The sequence below is a fragment of the Dreissena polymorpha genome, chromosome 10, assembly GCF_020536995.1.
Source record: "Dreissena polymorpha isolate Duluth1 chromosome 10, UMN_Dpol_1.0, whole genome shotgun sequence".
Classification (NCBI taxonomy): Eukaryota; Metazoa; Mollusca; class Bivalvia; order Myida; family Dreissenidae; genus Dreissena; species Dreissena polymorpha.
Window position 1 is genome coordinate 32,452,222 of NC_068364.1, and position 19,291 is coordinate 32,471,512.

Here is a 19,291-nt window from a genome sequence, read left to right on the forward strand (position 1 = left end):
AGAAAAAAGAGCGTCCACAAATTAAAGTGTATGCGGGGCAAAACATAACTGTGTTTACGGATCTTTATAAATAATCTGTATCTTTAATTTTGAGCGCACAATTGCCTATGCTTTTTATAAGGTCTGCATGTTCACTCATAAAGGTTCGTATTCAGACAATTGTGATAAGGGACGTTGCAAGTTGTGTATATTCAATTATTTCATTAATTAATAATGTTGTTTTTTTGTCATGTAAATATTTTTAATGGTTAAATGTACCAAATGTTAAAATATATTCAACAAGAAAACTACAACACACATCTTTCCACTGATCAGTTGTGGCATCAAGATAGGTCAACCTTGACCTATGAACTGCAGAGTCTGGAACCATCTCAAATTAGCCCCACTTTCAGAAACAGTGCTTAATGCAAGTGCCTTCAGGGTCGTCCCATATTAGCCTGAAAAGTCTGCACAGGCAAATCAGGGCCAACACTTTCCGCCTAAACTGGAAATTTGTTTTGCAGAGACTTCCTTTAAAAAACAAACACTCAAAAAAGTGGAAAGTGTTTCTGCTGGTTAGCTTGTGCAACTTAATATCGGATGACACTTAATGCAAATGCATAAAAACCCATAAAAGAACCCACCTCGCCACTGATTAGTTGTGGCAGTAGTAGCAGCATCACGTCTGGACGACCTTGACCTATGAACTGCAGAGTTTTGATTGTGTTCTTCTTCACCGCCCCATTCTCGCTGTCCAGATTGGACCCAATCTTGCGAACAATCATATTCATGATGGTTTGTGGGACACCGAGCTCCCTGTGTGAAAACAACCCATAAAGGTTACAGTATACTAAATACCAAAATATTTCTTCACCACTCCGTTCTCGCAGTCCAAAATGGACCCCATCTTGCAGACAATCCTCTCCATGATGGTTTGTGGGACACCGATCTCCCTTTGTGTGAAAACAAGCCATGATTTTTCTAATAAATCTAATAATAAAAAAAAATAATAAAAAAAAGATCTTAGGTACTCACATGCAATCAAGCTAAATGATTATTATTGTCAAATTAAGCTTACACGACAGGGTAAACATACAGGCATATCCTCCCTTAGATAATTTCTCAAATAAAACTTAATGAAGTGAGTATTTTAAAATAGTAAAACTGGTGTAATTGGGAAAATAATTTTCCAATTAAGCTTACGTGCATATCTTCATCAGGTACTCGCACATTCTTGCAAACACGACTGGGTTGCTGCTGTCATCAAGGAGGGCCACGAACTGACACATGATGTCGTCAAACTCGCTGTCCGCGTTCATCTTCGGCATCCAGGATTCCTGTAGCAGCTGTTTGATCAGGTCTGTTTTCACAAACTCCGCAGGTGACTGCTGTAATAAACAGAAAAAGAACAATGGAAATCTGAATAATTTTATGTAATTTAATAAGGTCTGTTTTCAAAATTCTGCAGGCTACTGCTGAAATAAACAGAACAAGAACAATGGAAATCTGAATGATTTTATGTAATTCAATAAGGTCTGTTTTCACAAACTCCGCAGGCGAGTGCTGTAATAAACAAAACAAGAGCAATGGAAATCTGAATAATTTTATGTAATTCAATAAGGTCTGTTTTCACAAACTCTGCAGGCGAGTGCTGAAATAAACAAAACAAGAACAATGGAAATCTGAATAATTTTATGTAATTCAATAAGGTCTGTTTTCACAAATTCTGCAGGCGAGTGCTGTAATAAACAGAACAAGAACAATGGAAATCTGAATAGTTTTATGTAATTCAATAAGGTCTGTTTTCACAAACTCTGCAGGCGACTGCTGAAATAAACAGAACAAGAACAATGGAAATCTGAATGATTTTATGTAATTCAATAAGGTCTGTTTTCACAAACTCTGCAGGTGACTGCTGTAATAAACAGAACAAGAACAATGGATATCTGAATAATTTTATGTAATTCAATAAGGTCTGTTTTCACAAACTCCGCAGGCGAGTGCTTTAATAAACAGAACAAGAACAATGGAAATCTGAATAGTTTTATGTTATTCAATAAGGTCTGTTTTCACAAATTCTGCAGGCGAGTGCTGTAATAAACAGAACAAGAACAATAGAAATCTGAATAGTTTTATGTTATTCAATAAGGTCTGTTTTCACAAATTATGCAGGCGACTGCTGAAATAAACAGAACAAGAACATTGGAAATCTGAATAATTTTATGTAATTCAATAAGGTCTGTTTTCACAAACTCGATCAGCAGGCGAGTGCTGTAATAAACAAAACAAGAACAATGGAAATCTGAATAATTTTATGTTATTCAATAAGGTCTGTTTTCACAAACTCTGCAGGCGAGTGCTGTAATAAACAGAACAAGAACAATGGAAATCTGAATAATTTTTATGTAATTCAATAAGGTCTGTTTTCACAAACTCCGCAGGCGACTGCTGAAATAAACAGAACAAGAACAATGGAAATCTGAATAATTTTATGTAATTCAATAAGGTCTGTTTTCACAAACTCCGCAGGTTAGTGCTGTAATAAACAGAACAAGAACAATGGAAATCAAACTTTTTTCAGACTAAACTTATCAGTAAGCTAAACAAGTATGTTTTTCTTGTTTAGTGACACTTAACCTGCATGATCCCCATCTTACTAGTTTTATTAGCAAACATGAAAAACAATAAAATTCCTTTATTTGGCCTTACCTTTTCTTGGAAACTGGAAACATGACAATTTCTTTATTTGGCCTTTTTTTGGACAGAAAACAAGAAAGTTTCTTTATTTGGCTGAACTTTCATTGGACAGGAAACTCGATGCATGTCTTCTTTTTACCTTATCTTAGGAGAAACAAGACAATTTCGTTAGTTTGCCTTACCTTTCCTTAGGACAGGAAACAATACAGTTTCCTTATTTTGCCTTCCTGATTTTGGAACAGGAAACCAGACAATTTCTTTACTTGGCCTTACCTTTACTTGGTACAGAAAACAAGACACTTTCTTTTCTTTGCCTTATATTTTCTTTGACAGGAAACAAGGCAATTTCTCTATTATGTTTTACTATACAGGAAACAAGACCATTTTTTTATTGGGCCTTACCTTACGGGAAAAAATAAAATCAATTTATTTGGCCTAACAAAACAGCAAACAAGACAATGTATTTATTTTATGTTATCTTACATAAAACAAGACCATTTTCACTTGACCTTACGTTTTCTTGGACAGTAAACACGAAAATGTCCTTATTTTCCTTACCTTTTCTTGTGTTAAGTGAAGGGAAACAAGACAATTTCTTACTTTAGCCTTACCTTTGTTGTGTCAGGTAATGGGAAACTAGACGGTTTCCTTCTTTAGCCTTACCTTATGGGAAACTAGACAGCATCTTTATTTGGCCTTACCTTTGTTTCTAGAAACAATACAATTTCTGTTTAATTGCCCTTACCTTTTCTTGGATCTGGAAACAAGACAATTTCTTTATTTTGGCATTTCCTTACCGTAAAAAAATACAATTTCTTCATTTGGGCTTACCTTTTAAACAGGAAACAAGATACCTTTTATACAGGAAACACGATAATTTATTTATTTAGCCTAACCTTTTCTTGGATGCTATCAGAAACAAGACAGTTTCTTTATAAGGCCTTACCTTTTCTTGGATGCAATCAGAAACAAGACAGTTTCTTTATTTGGCCTTACCTTTTCTTGGACGTTAAAAAGACAATTTCTATATTTGAGCTTACCTTTTATAAAAGAAAACAAGACAGTTTATTTATTTTGCTATACCTTTTCTTGAACGTTACTGTTCTCCTCAGCTGGAAGACTTGGTGTTTCCTGAGATTTCTTTTCTATGCTTTTTTTCCCAGACTTTCGATGTTTTTGCTTGACCTCCGGCGTTCGAATTTCAAGGTCAACCCGATTCAGCTCAATGCGCCTGCTCTTCACTGGGAAACATTACAAATATGTTTTTTCAATATAATATAAGTCTAGGCATACAGTCCATGAGTGTACATGTTCAAAACATAGTAACATATATAAAGGCATGAAATGAGATTGGTATTGAAGTTGTTAAATAAAGTATCAATACAGGAAAAGGTCTAAGACAATTGGATTTCTGCATTTACAATCTATTAAACAATAATAACAACAAACACCGCAAACAAATCTACAAGAGAGCTGGAAGTCAAGTTTGAGTAATACATAAAACACAATTAATCACAATAATATTTTTCAGGTTTCTTTGACTAAAGTTAATGCTTTATGTACAAACATGGTTAAGTTACTGTTGGTACTTGTTTTATCAGGTTGCATTAATTCAATAAACTTTATACTTACTGTGGAATATGCTAGAGTTAGGAAAATCCATTAATCTAACCCATGGGTACAACACAAGCTGACCCTTTATACTTACTGTGAAATATGCTAGAGTTAGGAAAATCCATTAATCTAACCCAAGGGTACAACACAAGCTGACCCTTTATACTTACTGTAGAATATGCTAGAGTTATGAAAATCCATTAATCTAACCCATGGGTACAACACAAGCTGACCCTTTATACTTACTGTGGAATATGCTAGAGTTTGGAAAATCCATTAATCTAACCCATGGGTACAACACAAGTTGACCCTTTATACTTACTGTAGAATATGCTAGAGTTAGGAAAATCCATTAATCTAACCCATGGGTACAACACAAGCTGACCCTTTATACTTACTGTGGAGTATGCTAGAGTTAGGAAAATCCATTAATCTAACCCATGGGTACAACACAAGCTGACCCTTTATACTTACTGTGGAATATGCTAGAGTTAGGAAAATCCATTAATCTAACCCATGGGTACAACACAAGCTGACCCTTTATACTTACTGTGGAATATGCTAGAGTTAGGAAAATCCATTAATCTAACCCATGGGTACAACACAAGCTGACCCTTTATACTTACTGTAGAATATGCTAGAGTTAGGAAAATCCATTCATCTAACCCATGGGTACAACACAAGCTGACCCTTTATACTTACTGTGGAATATGCTAGAGTTAGGAAAATCCATTAATCTAACCCATGGGTACAACACAAGCTGACCCTTTATACTTACTGTAGAATATGCTAGAGTTAGGAAAATCCATTAATCTAACCCATGGGTACAACACAAGCTGACCCTTTATACTTACTGTAGAATATGCTAGAGTTATGAAAATCCATTAATCTAACCGATGGGTACAACACAAGCTGACCCTTTATACTTACTGTAGAATATGCTAGAGTTAGGAAAATCCATTAATCTAACCCATGGGTACAACACAAGCTGACCCTTTATACTTACTGTGGAATATGCTAGAGTTAGGAAAATCCATTAATCTAACCCATGGGTACAACACAAGCTGACCCTTTATACTTACTGTGGAGTATGCTAGAGTTAGGAAAATCCATTAATCTAACCAATGGATACAACACAAGCTGACCCTTTATACTTACTGTGGAATATGCTAGAGTTAGGAAAATCCATTAATCTAACCCATGGGTACAACACAAGCTGACCCTTTATACTTACTGTGGAATATGCTAGAGTTAGGAAAATCCATTAATCTAACCCATGGGTACAACACAAGCTGACCCTTTATACTTACTGTGGAATATGCTAGAGTCATGAAAATCCATTAATCTAACCCATGGGTACAACACAAGCTGACCCTTTATACTTACTGTGGAATATGCTAGAGTTAGGAAAATCCATTAATCTAACCCATGGGTACAACACAAGCTGACCCTTTATACTTACTGTAGAATATGCTAGAGTTATGAAAATCCATTAATCTAACCCATGGGTACAACACAAGCTGACCCTTTATACTTACTGTAGAATATGCTAGAGTTAGGAAAATCCATTAATCTAACCCATGGGTACAACACAAGCTGACCCTTTATACTTACTGTGGAATATGCTAGAGTTAGGAAAATCCATTAATCTAACCCATGGGTACAACACAAGCTGACCCTTTATACTTACTGTGGAGTATGCTTGAGTTAGGAAAATCCATTAATCTAACCAATGGATACAACACAAGCTGACCCTTTATACTTACTGTGGAATATGCTAGAGTTAGGAAAATCCATTAATCTAACCCATGGGTACAACACAAGCTGACCCTTTATACTTACTGTGGAATATGCTAGAGTTAGGAAAATCCATTAATCTAACCCATGGGTACAACACAAGCTGACCCTTTATACTTACTGTGGAATATGCTAGAGTTAGTAAAATCCATTAATCTAACCCATGGGTGCAACACAAGCTGACCCTTTATACTTACTGTGGAATATGCTAGAGTTAGGAAAATCCATTAATCTAACCCATGGGTACAACACAAGCTGACCCTTTATACTTACTGTGGAATATGCTAGAGTTAGGAAAATCCATTAATCTAACCCATGGGTACAACACAAGCTGACCCTTTATACTTACTGTAGAATATGCTAGAGTTAGGAAAATCCATTAATCTAACCCATGGGTACAACACAAGCTGACCCTTTATACTTACTGTGGAGTATGCTAGAGTTAGGAAAATCCATTAATCTAACCCATGGGTACAACACAAGCTGACCCTTTATACTTACTGTGGAATATGCTAGAGTTCGGAAAATCCATTAATCTAACCCATGGGTACAACACAAGCTGACCCTTTATACTTACTGGAGAATATGCTAGAGTTAGGAAAATCCATTAATCTAACCCATGGGTACAACACAAGCTGACCCTTTATACTTACTGTGGAATATGCTAGAGTTAGGAAAATCCATTAATCTAACCCATGGGTACAACACAAGCTGACCCTTTATACTTACTGTGGAATATGCTAGAGTTAGGAAAATCCATTAATCTAACCCATGGGTACAACACAAGCTGACCCTTTATACTTACTGTGGAATATGCTAGAGTTAGGAAAATCCATTAATCTAACCCATGGGTACAACACAAGCTGACCCTTTATACTTACTGTGGAATATGCTAGAGTTAGGAAAATCCATTAATCTAACCCATGGGTACAACACAAGCTGACCCTTTATACTTACTGTGGAATATGCTAGAGTTAGGAAAATCCATTAATCTAACCCATGGGTACAACACAAGCTGACCCTTTATACTTACTGTAGAATATGCTAGAGTTAGGAAAATCCATTAATCTAACCCATGGGTACAACACAAGCTGACCCTTTATACTTACTGTGGAATATGCTAGAGTTAGGAAAATCCATTAATCTAACCCATGGGAACAACACAAGCTGACACTTTATACTTACTGTAGAATATGCTAGAGTTAGGAAAATCCATTAATCTAACCCATGGGTACAACACAAGCTGACCCTTTATACTTACTGTGGAATATGCTAGAGTTTGGAAAATCCATTAATCTAACCCATGGGTACAACACAAGCTGACCCTTTATACTTACTGTGGAATATGCTAGAGTTAGGAAAATCCATTAATCTAACCCATGGGAACAACACAAGCTGACACTTTATACTTACTGTAGAATATGCTAGAGTTAGGAAAATCCATTAATCTAACCCATGGGTACAACACAAGCTGACCCTTTATACTTACTGTGGAATATGCTAGAGTTTGGAAAATTCATTAATCTAACCCATGGGTACAACACAAGCTGACCCTTTATACTTACTGTGGAATATGCTAGAGTTAGGAAAATCCATTAATCTAACCCATGGGTACAACACAAGCTGACCCTTTTAAAATGAGCCCCACTCTGGCCAATTGTAGTTAAATGCATGTGCATAAAGTTTTGCCCCATGTTAGCCTGTGTATTCCACACAGGCTGATCTGGGATGACACTTTCCACGTATGCTAAGAAAGGACTTCTTTTTTAAATAAAGCCAAAAGCATGTGTAGACTGAACAGTCTAACGTGGGACTACACTTTACGCATGTGCAGACTGAACAGTCTAATGTGGGACTACACTTTATGCATATATTGCATAAAGCCCCATATGCAGACTGAACAGTCTAATGTAGGACTACACTTTACGCATATATTGCATGAAGCCCCATATGTGCAGACTGAACAGTCTAATGTAGGACTACACTTTACGCATGTGCAGACTGAACAGTCTAATGTGGGACTACACTTTACGCATATATTGCATGAAGCCCCATATGTGCAGACTGAACAGTCTAATGTAGGACTACACTTTACGCATATATTGCATGAAGCCCCATTGAACAGTCTAATGTGGGACTACACTTTACGCATATATTGCATAAAGCCCCATTTTCCCAGACTGAACAGTCTAATGTGGGACTACACTTTACGCATGTGCAGACTGAACAGTCTAATGTGGGACTACACTTTACGCATATATTGCATGAAGCTCCATGCAGACTGAACAGTCTAATGTGGGACTACACTTTACGCATATATTGCATGAAGCCCCATTGAACAGTCTAATGTGGGACTACACTTTACGCATATATTGCATGAAGCCCCATTGAACAGTCTAATGTGGGACTACACTTTACGCATATATTGCATGAAGCCCCATTGAACAGTCTAATGTGGGACTACACTTTACGCATATATTGCATGAAGCCCCATTTGCAGACTGAACAGTCCAATATGGGACTACACTTTACGCATATATTGCATGAAGCCCCATTTGTGCTGACTGTAGAGTCTAATGTGGGACTACACTTTAGGCATGTGCAGACTGAACAGTCTAATGTGGGACTACACTTTACGCATATATTGCATTAAGCCCCATGTGCAGACTGAACAGTCTAATGTGGGACTACACTTTACGCATATATTGCATTTAGCCCCATTTTCCCAGAGCAAAGCTCAAATACATAAGAAATACTGCACTCATTTGATTTGTTATTGCAAGTACTTAAAAGTAAAAATGTTTATCTTTGATTACAAGTTGTGTTTTTTTCCCATTGTTTTCTGTTTTTTTGACAGATTATGGTAAATGCGAACCAAAACCCAGGTAAACATTAAAAAAATAGAGGATATTTGTTGGATTCAGTAAATTATCGGTTTTAATTCACGATGAGTGAATAAAAATCGATATTTCACCAAATCCAACAAATTTTCTTTTTATGTTTGCTTTTTTCACAGTAAATATACATTGATACAGAGTTTAACTAAAGAATTTCGCTGGAATAATGACGTCATTTCGTAAAACAAGAGCTGTCAGAGGACAGCGCGCTCGACTATTTGAATGCTTGAAATTTATTAGACTATCTTTCAAAAATAAAAAAGAAAAAAAAGTATATTGTTGGGTGTAGTCATTTATTAGACGATCTTTCAAAAATAAAAAAAGGAAAACAAAATTATTATATTTTTTTTTTTTTGGGGGGGGGGGGGGGGGGGGTAGGGTGGGATGAGAGGGGGTATAATGTGGGATGTGGTAATTTATTAGATGATGTTTAAAAAATATATTTATTTTTTCGGGGGGGGGGGGGGGGGGGGGGGGGAGGGGTAGGGGGCCGGGTAGGGGGGTGAGAGGGGTAATTTATTAGATGGTGTTTGAAACAAATACAAAATAAAATTTAGGGGGGAGGAGGTTACGGGGGGGGGGAGGGATTCTGGGTAGGGGCGTGGGGCATTGTTTGGGTGGAATCCATTGCGGTATTCAGGTAAGTGTTGTATTGTCAAAGTAATAATAAAATGTGATCATAAATAAAGAAGTTATGGCAATTTAAGCAAAATGTTAAAATATCTAAGTGTAAACGGGGCCATAATTATGTAAAAATGCTTGATACAGTGGTCTGCTCTTGTTTATAGGTTGGGGTCATGTTGGTAAACAAGTATGCAAAATATAAAAGCAATATGTCAAAGAATATAGGAAATATATGGGGTAGTACGCAAACTTTAACATAGGTTTATCAATAACATGCATATTCTAAGTATAAAAGGGGCAATAATTATGACAAAATGCTTACTAGAGTTTTCTGCTCTTGTTTATAGGTTGGGGTCATGTTGGTTAACAAGTATGCAAAATATGAAAGCAATATGTCAAGGGACAATGAAATTAATTGAGGTAGTACGCAAACTTGAACATTTGCACCCTAACGCTAACACTAACGCTACTGGAAACGGAAACGCCGACGCCAGGGTGAGTAGGATAGCTCCACTATAAATATTTCAAATATAATAGTCGAGCTAAAAATGACGTCATTTCACAGAAAACAGTGGAAATTATTGATAATTTTCACTGTTAATTGTCACTGTTTGAAACAGTGAAATTATCAGTTATAATTCACTGATATTTCTCTATAAACCACTGGAAAGCATAAAAAAACATTACTACTCCATTTACATCAAACTTACTAACTCCACCTTAAAACTTAAAAAAAAATCCACTGCAAAAAATATCAAACAGACAAAAACAAAACATAAACTAATGTCAGACATATACAAGACAATTGCAATAACGTGTTTACAAATAAAGCACACGTTCATCAGACCCCCAGAGTTTTCTGCTATAAAATCATTTTGCTGTAGGATAAAAAGACAATAGACTTGGTAACAAATAAAGCACAAATGAACAAGGTCCCAAAGATCCATCACCCTTTTCAAACTCTACATAGCCTGTAGTTACCTTCTTTAAATTTTTGAATATTAGGAGTCAGAATCAATGCTGATGGAGAAATAACCTTCACTGAAATACAATATTTTATGCAAATCAACTGAGCAACTTTTGCAGAATTAACGGCTACATACTTTCATTCATAATCCCGGAGAAACTTTTGAAATAAACTATTAGATATAGACTTTAATTCATAATCATCTATAATAGACATCTTACATTAATCATCTAATATTATCTATCATTTATTATCACATAAGGACTTTTACATTCATTATTCTATATAGACTTTCTTACATTAATTATCTAATATAGTCTATCATTCATTATCATATACAGACTTTTTACATTCATTATTCTATATAGACATTCTTTCATTAATTATCTTGTATAGTCTATCATTAATTATTATCTATCATTTATTATCACATAAGGACTTTTACATTCATTATTCTATATAGACTTTCTTACATTAATTATCTAATATAGTCTATCATTCATTATCATATACAGACTTTTTACATTCATTATTCTATATAGACATTCTTTCATTAATTATCTTGTATAGTCTATCATTAATTATCAACTTCAGACTTTTTACTTTCATTATTCTACAGACTTTCATTAATTACCATTACCTCATATAGACTTTCATCAATTATTCAATGGAATCTTTTAACATAAATCAATAGATTTTGGCCTAGCTCTGTGAAAAGGGGGTTATATGCATGTGCGTAAAGTGTCGTCCCAGATTAGCCTGTGCAGTCTGCACAGGCTAATCAGGGGCAACACTGTCCACTTATATGATAATTTTCGTTTAATGAAAGTCTCTTCTTAGCAAAAATCCAGTTGTGGCGGAGTGTATTGTCTATGATTAGCCGGTGCGGACTGCACAAGCAAATCTGGGGGGACACTTTACGCACAGGCATAAAACCCCATTTTCACAAAGCGCGGCTCATATAGACTTGAATTTATAATCTAATACAGCCTCTTATTCATTTGCCAATACAGACTTTAAAACCATCAATCACTATAGACTTTCTCCTATTACCATTAACTCATATAGACTTCTTACATTAATTATTCAATGTACACTTTTTACATAAATCAACATTTATAGACTTACTTGTCAACATTGAAAGGTTGATGTTCATATCACAGAACATTGCACATACATAATTGACCAGTTTATAGGCACAATTGACCAATGTATGTACATAATCGACCAGTGCTTAAACACAATTGACCAGTGAATATACACAATTGACCAATGTATAAACATAAATGACAAGTATATATACACAATTTGCCAGTTTATATACATAATTGACCAGTTTATGTACACAAGTTATCAGAGCATATACACAATTTCTGCTATTGCATACACACAATTAATGTGTTAACACATAACTGACCAGAGAGTTTTCACAGCTGACTGATGATGATATTTAATTGACCAGCATTTTAAGATAATTGAGCACTCTACATTCATAACTGACAAATGTTTATATATAACTGACTAGTGTGACTATGTGTTAAATACACATATTTAACAAGTGTATATGCAATGCAACGCCAATATATCGCAGACCGGTATATCGCGCTGTCCAATATATCGCGCGTTGGCTATGGCTCCCAAAAATCCAATGAGCATAATCACTTAATGACATGTTTTAATCTCAGACTGAGAATTCGCTAACTTAAGCAAAAAAACGGTTCTAGCTAGTATTAACACCCTATATTTTGCGGCTTACTATGGCACGCAATGAAGCGTGAAAAACAGTTGATAAGTGACAGTGTTGTTTACACACTGCTGGGGTTGTTTTAAACACTTAAGAAATAACCAATTAGTGTCATTGCAAAGGTAATAATGGCAGTTTACTGGTATATAAATCGTTAGATTTTGATACAGGTCATGCATTTCTTTGTCCTGATTAAAAGTGCGCAAAAATTAGCCTGGGTGTATTTATTTGTAAATAAAAATTTCGTAGCGGGTACAACATTGAGATAATTTAATTTCCATTAAAAGTTTCATTGTACATTTCAACTAAAGTACTGCTGTGTCTCGCAAATTATGTGGCATTGACATTTCCTCTTAATAAAATATCATTAAAACACGCTGTATCGTTACCGTTACGCTGTTTCAGTTCCTTCATTAGGACAATTTATAAGGGTGAATTCGAATGATATTTTATACGTTTTTGACCGCAAGATTTATTCTTTTTAGCTGATTCGCTAGCAATCGTACATGAAAATAAAAAATATGATTTACATGTTGGTTTTTATGATAAATACAGATAAGCATGTAGTTATGAAAATGCTTATTGTAGAATTGGTTTGCAATTATTACTATACAAATGTAGCAGCGCCGTATAAAATATGAAAACATTGGGGAAATTTGACGGATTAACCACAGTACAATTAAGTTAGGCATTTCTCGAGTTATAACCCGCTCTGGATATATCGCGCTCGCAATCTTTGGACCCCACCAATCGCAATATATCCGCGTTGCAGTGTACATAATTGACCATTCATTACATACTTGATCAGTACGAATACATAACTGACCATTCATACACATAATTGACCAGTGTATATACATAATTAACTAGTCATAAACATAATTATTCAGTGTTTATACATAATTGACCAGTGTAAAGATGATAAACCCATTAATATACATAATTGACCAGCTTTATACTTGACAGCCTGTGCTTTTTGGATAGGGAAAGATAGCGTGATAAACCATGAAATTGGGGAAAATATCATTATAAATAACAGTATTCCAATTGTTTGTATGTGTTATTGCTTTTATAATTTATTTTAATAATTGCTACGGAATTATTTCGCTGTAAGATTAATTCAACTAACTAATAATTGAGTTGATTGGAAAAGTTTTGCATCATTTTGGGGGAAATTTGGTCAGATTTTTAGAAAATTTTACTTTTTGCAATGTGGAAACAGCCTGTAAAACATAATTTTGGGCAAAAAATCACTGATGTTGTAATTGGGCCTTTTCCCATTCTAAGGCATTATACCAATTTAACTGTTCTCCGCTTAGCGCACTTGCAATTGCGGAAAACATGCATTAAAAAAGTATATAGTTAGATATGTAAATAGGTTTTGAATACGCTAGGCTGGTTATTTTTGGGAACAGGGGTCAAGTGGCAGGACGCTGGTCTAGGAATCAGAAGGTTCCTGGTTCAATCACTCTAAGAACACTGGAATTTTTCTCAGCACAAAAGTATTCCCTGATTGCTCCTCTCCATCCAAGTGTGTAAATGGGTACCTGTGAGGGAAATAAGCCAATATGCTGTGGCTGCATACTGCTCCGAGTGTAAATGGACGGGTCATATCTCAGTGATCGGGGGGGGGGGGGGGGGGGGGGTAAGTCCACTGAAGATGTACCATCATCAATATTAAACTCACCCTTTACCTTCAACAAGTTTTACACAAAAATCCACATACTTACGTTTGTACGATGTTGGAGTGGTCGTAGCAAGTTTCTGCTGCCCCTTCATGTGACTCTGCGAGTCCGCCGACAGGTTCCTTGCCGACCGGGTCTGGCTGACTGCCGACGGTGGCACTGACCACCCGCCTGTTGCCTCCACTTCATGTTGGTCGGACACTGTGCTGTCCTCCCACGCAGACTGCAACAGAGTGGATCATGTTCTGGGAAAACAGTGCTAAATGCATGAGTGCAATATGTCCTCTTAGAGGCTACACAGGCTATTGGATCATGTTCTGGGAAAACAGTGCTAAATGCATGAGTGCAATATGTCCTCTTAGAGGCTACACAGGCTAATGGATCATGTTCTGGGAAAACAGTGCTAAATGCATGAGTGCACTATGTCCTCTTAGAGGCTACACAGGCTAATGGATCATGTTCTGGGAAAACAGTGCTAAATGCATGAGTGCACTATGTCCTCTTAGAGGTTACACAGGCTAATGGATCATGTTCTGGGAAAACAGTGCTAAATGCATGAGTGAAATATGTCCTCTTAGAGGCTGCACAGGCTAATGGATCATGTTCTGGGAAAACAGTGCTAAATGCATGAGTGCAATATGTCCTCTTAGAGGCTGCACAGGCTAATGGATCATGTTCTGGGAAAACAGTGCAAAATGCATGAGTGCAATATGTTCTCTTAGAGGCTGCACAGGCTAATGGATCATGTTCTGGGAAAACAGTGCAAAATGCATGAGCGCAATATGTCCTCTTAGAGGCTACACAGGCTAATGGATCATGTTCTGGGAAAACAGTGCTAAATGCATGAGTGCAATATGTCCTCTTAGAGGCTACACAGGCTAATGGATCATGTTCTGGGAAAACAGTGCTAAATGCATGAGTGCACTATGTCCTCTTAGAGGCTACACAGGCTAATGGATCATGTTCTGGGAAAACAGTGCTAAATGCATGAGTGCAATATGTCCTCTTAGAGGCTGCACAGGCTAATGGATCATGTTTTGGGAAAACAGTGCAAAATGCATGAGTGCAATATGTCCTCTTAGAGGCTACACAGGCTAATGGATCATGTTCTGGGAAAACAGTGCTAAATGCATGAGTGCAATATGTCCTCTTAGAGGCTACACAGGCTAATGGATCATGTTCTGGGAAAACAGTGCTAAATGCATGAGTGCAATATGTCCTCTTAGAGGCTACACAGGCTAATGGATCATGTTCTGGGAAAACAGTGCTAAATGCATGAGTGCAATATGTCCTCTTAGAGGCTACACAGGCTAATGGATCATGTTCTGGGAAAACAGTGCTAAATGCATGAGTGCAATATGTCCTCTTAGGGGCTACACAGGCTAATGGATCATGTTCTGGGAAAACAGTGCTAAATGCATGAGTGAAATATGTCCTCTTAGAGGCCACACAGGCTAATGGATCATGTTCTGGGAAAACAGTGCTAAATGCATGAGTGCAATATGTCCTCTTAGAGGCTACACAGGCTAATGGATCATGTTCTGGGAAAACAGTGCTAAATGCATGAGTGCAATATGTCCTCTTAGAGGCTACACAGGCTAATGGATCATGTTCTGGGAAAACAGTGCTAAATGCATGAGTGCACTATGTCCTCTTAGAGGCTACACAGGCTAATGGATCATGTTCTGGGAAAACAGTGCTAAATGCATGAGTGAAATATGTCCTCTTGGAGGCTACACAGGCTAATGGATCATGTTCTGGGAAAACAGTGCTAAATGCATGAGTGAAATATGTCCTCTTAGAGGCTACACAGGCTAATGGATCATGTTCTGGGAAAACAGTGCTAAATGCATGAGTGCACTATGTCCTCTTAGAGGCTACACAGGCTAATCAGGGATAAGACTCTCCATCTAGTCAGAATTTTTGTTTAAAAGGTACTTTCTAAAAATAAAAAAATTGAAAATAACATCCGTAATTAGCCTGTGCAGAATACACAGGCTAATCTCAGTGTTCAACACTAACGGGAGTCCGGTGGTCCGGGACTTCAGGAAATGAGACTCGGACTCCTTGTTTTTGTGTCAAAGATGTCCGTCGGACTCCTTCAAAATCATCTTTGAATCATATAAAAAAAAATCCCATCGTTTCGCAAAATCAGAATGTCTGTTAAAAATATCTTACTCAGAAAAGGTTATTGTCGAACACTGTCTATAAAAACCTGAAGTTGCATTTTTTGGCTACATTAAAATTGTAATAATTTAATATTCACTCTCTACATACTGAAGAAGGAAGTTTTTAATACCAAGTCATAACCGCACAATTCAACCAGTGCTTGAGAGCTATAAAGAGTTCCTCTTAACAAGGAAGATTATAGACAGCTGGTATATTGATAGTGAGAATAGTTCAATTAAAACTAAGTGATGTCGGAAGCATGTACAAAACCAGAACAATACCATCATTGTGACTATGCACTTGAACATTATTTTTCTTTTATTCCATGAAAACCCCTGTCTGGTCTACACGTTTGTTTTCAGAAGATGAATTGTTTATACTTGTATTATAATGATGAAACTTTTATTGTCAATTGTATAGTTTATGTAAGCAAAAAAATGAAATTTCATTTACCAGTTTTAGTGAAACGACTTGGAACGGAAAGGACCCCAGTCTGTTTACAATTTTTTTAAATAAAAACCCTGTTCACAGTGCTCTCTCATATCTTACTGAGATGTACCTAGAAAGGGTCCTTATTAGATCTAAGGAGCACAACTTGCTTACAGTGAGCTTTTGTGATTACATTTTGCACATTTTTTCTACATGATCCGTTATCAACATAAACATTGTTAGCACTAGAGATTATATTTATTTTCAATTTATAAAAAACTTTGTAAGTAGATTGGTCTAAATGACAATTGGGAAAATTACAAAACTGCATTCAAAAACTTGGTTACCATGTCAAATTAAATGATAAATTTCTTAACATTCCCGAAGTAACATGTTTACCAAATCCTCATGGAACTTGCTTCGAACGCTTTGTAAATGGTATATCTTCCGAGTTTGAAAAGGGTTCAGGTCTACTGAAAAATATGAGTACCAGTGGGCTTAGACGTTTTCCTTATGCGGGTTACACTTTAAACAATCTAGAATTTAAATGTTCTGTTAAAGCATCATGAAACAATCAGAAACATTGTACTCATGATATTTAACTAAATACGCAATTGATTCTACCCGTTCCAAAAAACGACTTAAGGTGAAAGTAGTTAAGGGTGGAATTATTTAGAAGTTACTCTTGTTAATCGTTCAGTTTGTCCGAAGTGTTTAAATGTGTGTTTGATAATACCCTAGAGTGAAAATTTGCCCCTCTTTTATGGTTACTTGCTTGTTATGTATGGAGCAAATACTTAAACAATGTCTTCTCTGAAACCCCAAGGCCAAGAAGTTTGGTTTTAGCAGGTATCATTTTATTGTGGTCCTTTACCAAGATTTTTTTTGATATCGTCCCTCGGGTAAAAACTGGCCACGCCATACGATGAAGACATTTTTTAAGACATATAAAAATAAGTTTTTTTCTTTAAACGTTAGGGCAGGGATTTATTTTTTTGTTTAACATCGTATACTGGTCCTGTAATAACTTTGGTAAAATCATCCCTATTGGGTTAAAATTAACCCAGCCCTATGGGTTACTTGTTTAATTATATGCATTAGTGAGCACTTTGAAAATCTTTTCTAAAGCAGCAGGGCCCAGAGGCTTGTTATTTTGCATGTAATGTTTTATTAAAGTCCACTGCTACAGTTGTTCAAATAATGCCCCCTGGGGTCAAAACTTGCCACATCCAGGCAGGGAATAATCATTTATAAAGACTTGTATAGTAAATATCGATAACTTCAAAAATAATTTTCTTTCAAACCGCAAGGGTCAGGGGTTTGATATTTGGTGTGCAACTTAAAATAATTTTCCTCTTTTCTTCTAATAATTGTTCTCCAATCATGTGCCTGGGTTAAACACTTACAACAACGGAATCATCTGTGAAATATGGAAAAATCACGTATCGCAAGATCAGAATATCAGCACATTTAAACATCCGATAAAAAGCAACTCATCCATCTGCTTAAACACATTTACAAAACAAAACAATCAAAATTATGTATTTTCCTTCCTTGTCGAAGTGCTTGCAAGTAGCAATAAGAGCAACTCTCGAACCCTGAATCAACCCAATCTTGGTCGTTTTTTACTAAGATATTTTTGATTGTAAAACTAGCTTTCGCTGATCAGTCTCTAATGACTATAAACATCATCACAATGCCTGTAATTGTGCACGTTTAACGGTCTCTAGGCACTGAGGATGGGAACGACTGTGAATCATTTGTGCGTAAATAACCACATATCACTATCAATCAATAATTTCAGAGTCTTTGTTGCAGTTAGTTGGCTTTGTTATATTATGTTACCTACTATAGGAAACATGTAAAAAGCAATGGGCTGTTACAACAAATCCCGAAGCTCAATAAGCAAGCATATATAAATGCATTATAGAAAATGATATTTTTCTGATTTACAATAATTAGCTTAAATATTACTGGCATGTGTAAAGTAATTTTGCAATCTGAGATAACAAATGACAACAACGATTGAACAGCAGTCACGTTGAACTTCGATTGGAAACCAAACGAGAAAGAGGATTTAACAATTTATGGTTAAGATGTGTTATAAACCGACAAATACGGTATACAAAATGTCATAATTTTTGGACTTCCTTAAGTATGGTCGGATTCCAACATTTCAGAAAAAGGGAATCCAAATAACTCCTTACTCACAATAGTTAGTGTCAAACACTGAATCGGGGACGATACTTTATATGCAATATGTCCTCTTTGAGGCTACACAGGCTAATCAGGTATAAGACTCTCCATCTAGTCTGAATTTTGTTTAAAAGGCACTTTCTATAAATAAGAAATTCAAAAAATTTAAAATAACATCCCTATAATTAGCCTGTGCAGAATACACAGGCTAATCTGGGACGATACCTTACACCTATGCATTAAGCTCAGTTGTCCCAGAATGTGGATGTATACCGTTTCATGTTGGTCGGACAATGTGCTCTCCTAATGTGGCTATATACCATTTCATGTTGGTTGGACAATGTGCTGTCCTAATGTGGCTATATACCATTTCATGTTGGTCAGACAATGTGCTGTCCTAATGTGGCTATAAACCATTTCATGTTGGTCGGACAATGTGCTGTCCTAATGTGGCTATATACCATTTCATGTTGGTTGGACAATGTGCTGTCCT

General features: G+C 36.2%; 2 protein-coding genes across 3 annotated transcripts in view; one reads left to right on the plus strand and one right to left on the minus strand.

Annotated features, from left to right (window-relative positions):
- Positions 1 to 19,291, plus strand: part of LOC127849021 (uncharacterized) — a 330,113-nt gene that overhangs the window by 102,951 nt on the left and 207,871 nt on the right. The gene's annotated exons all lie outside the window — the stretch shown is intronic.
- LOC127847190 (uncharacterized) overlaps positions 1 to 19,291 on the minus strand; it is a 233,394-nt gene that overhangs the window by 69,640 nt on the left and 144,463 nt on the right. For both annotated transcript variants that reach the window (XM_052378912.1, XM_052378913.1), the window contains exons 32-35: positions 14,050 to 14,227; positions 3,760 to 3,917; positions 1,183 to 1,367; positions 624 to 795 (exon numbers count right to left, since the gene is read on the minus strand). In XM_052378912.1, the coding sequence (XP_052234872.1) occupies positions 624 to 795; positions 1,183 to 1,367; positions 3,760 to 3,917; positions 14,050 to 14,227 (693 nt within the window). The remainder of the gene's footprint in view (positions 1 to 623; positions 796 to 1,182; positions 1,368 to 3,759; positions 3,918 to 14,049; positions 14,228 to 19,291) is intronic.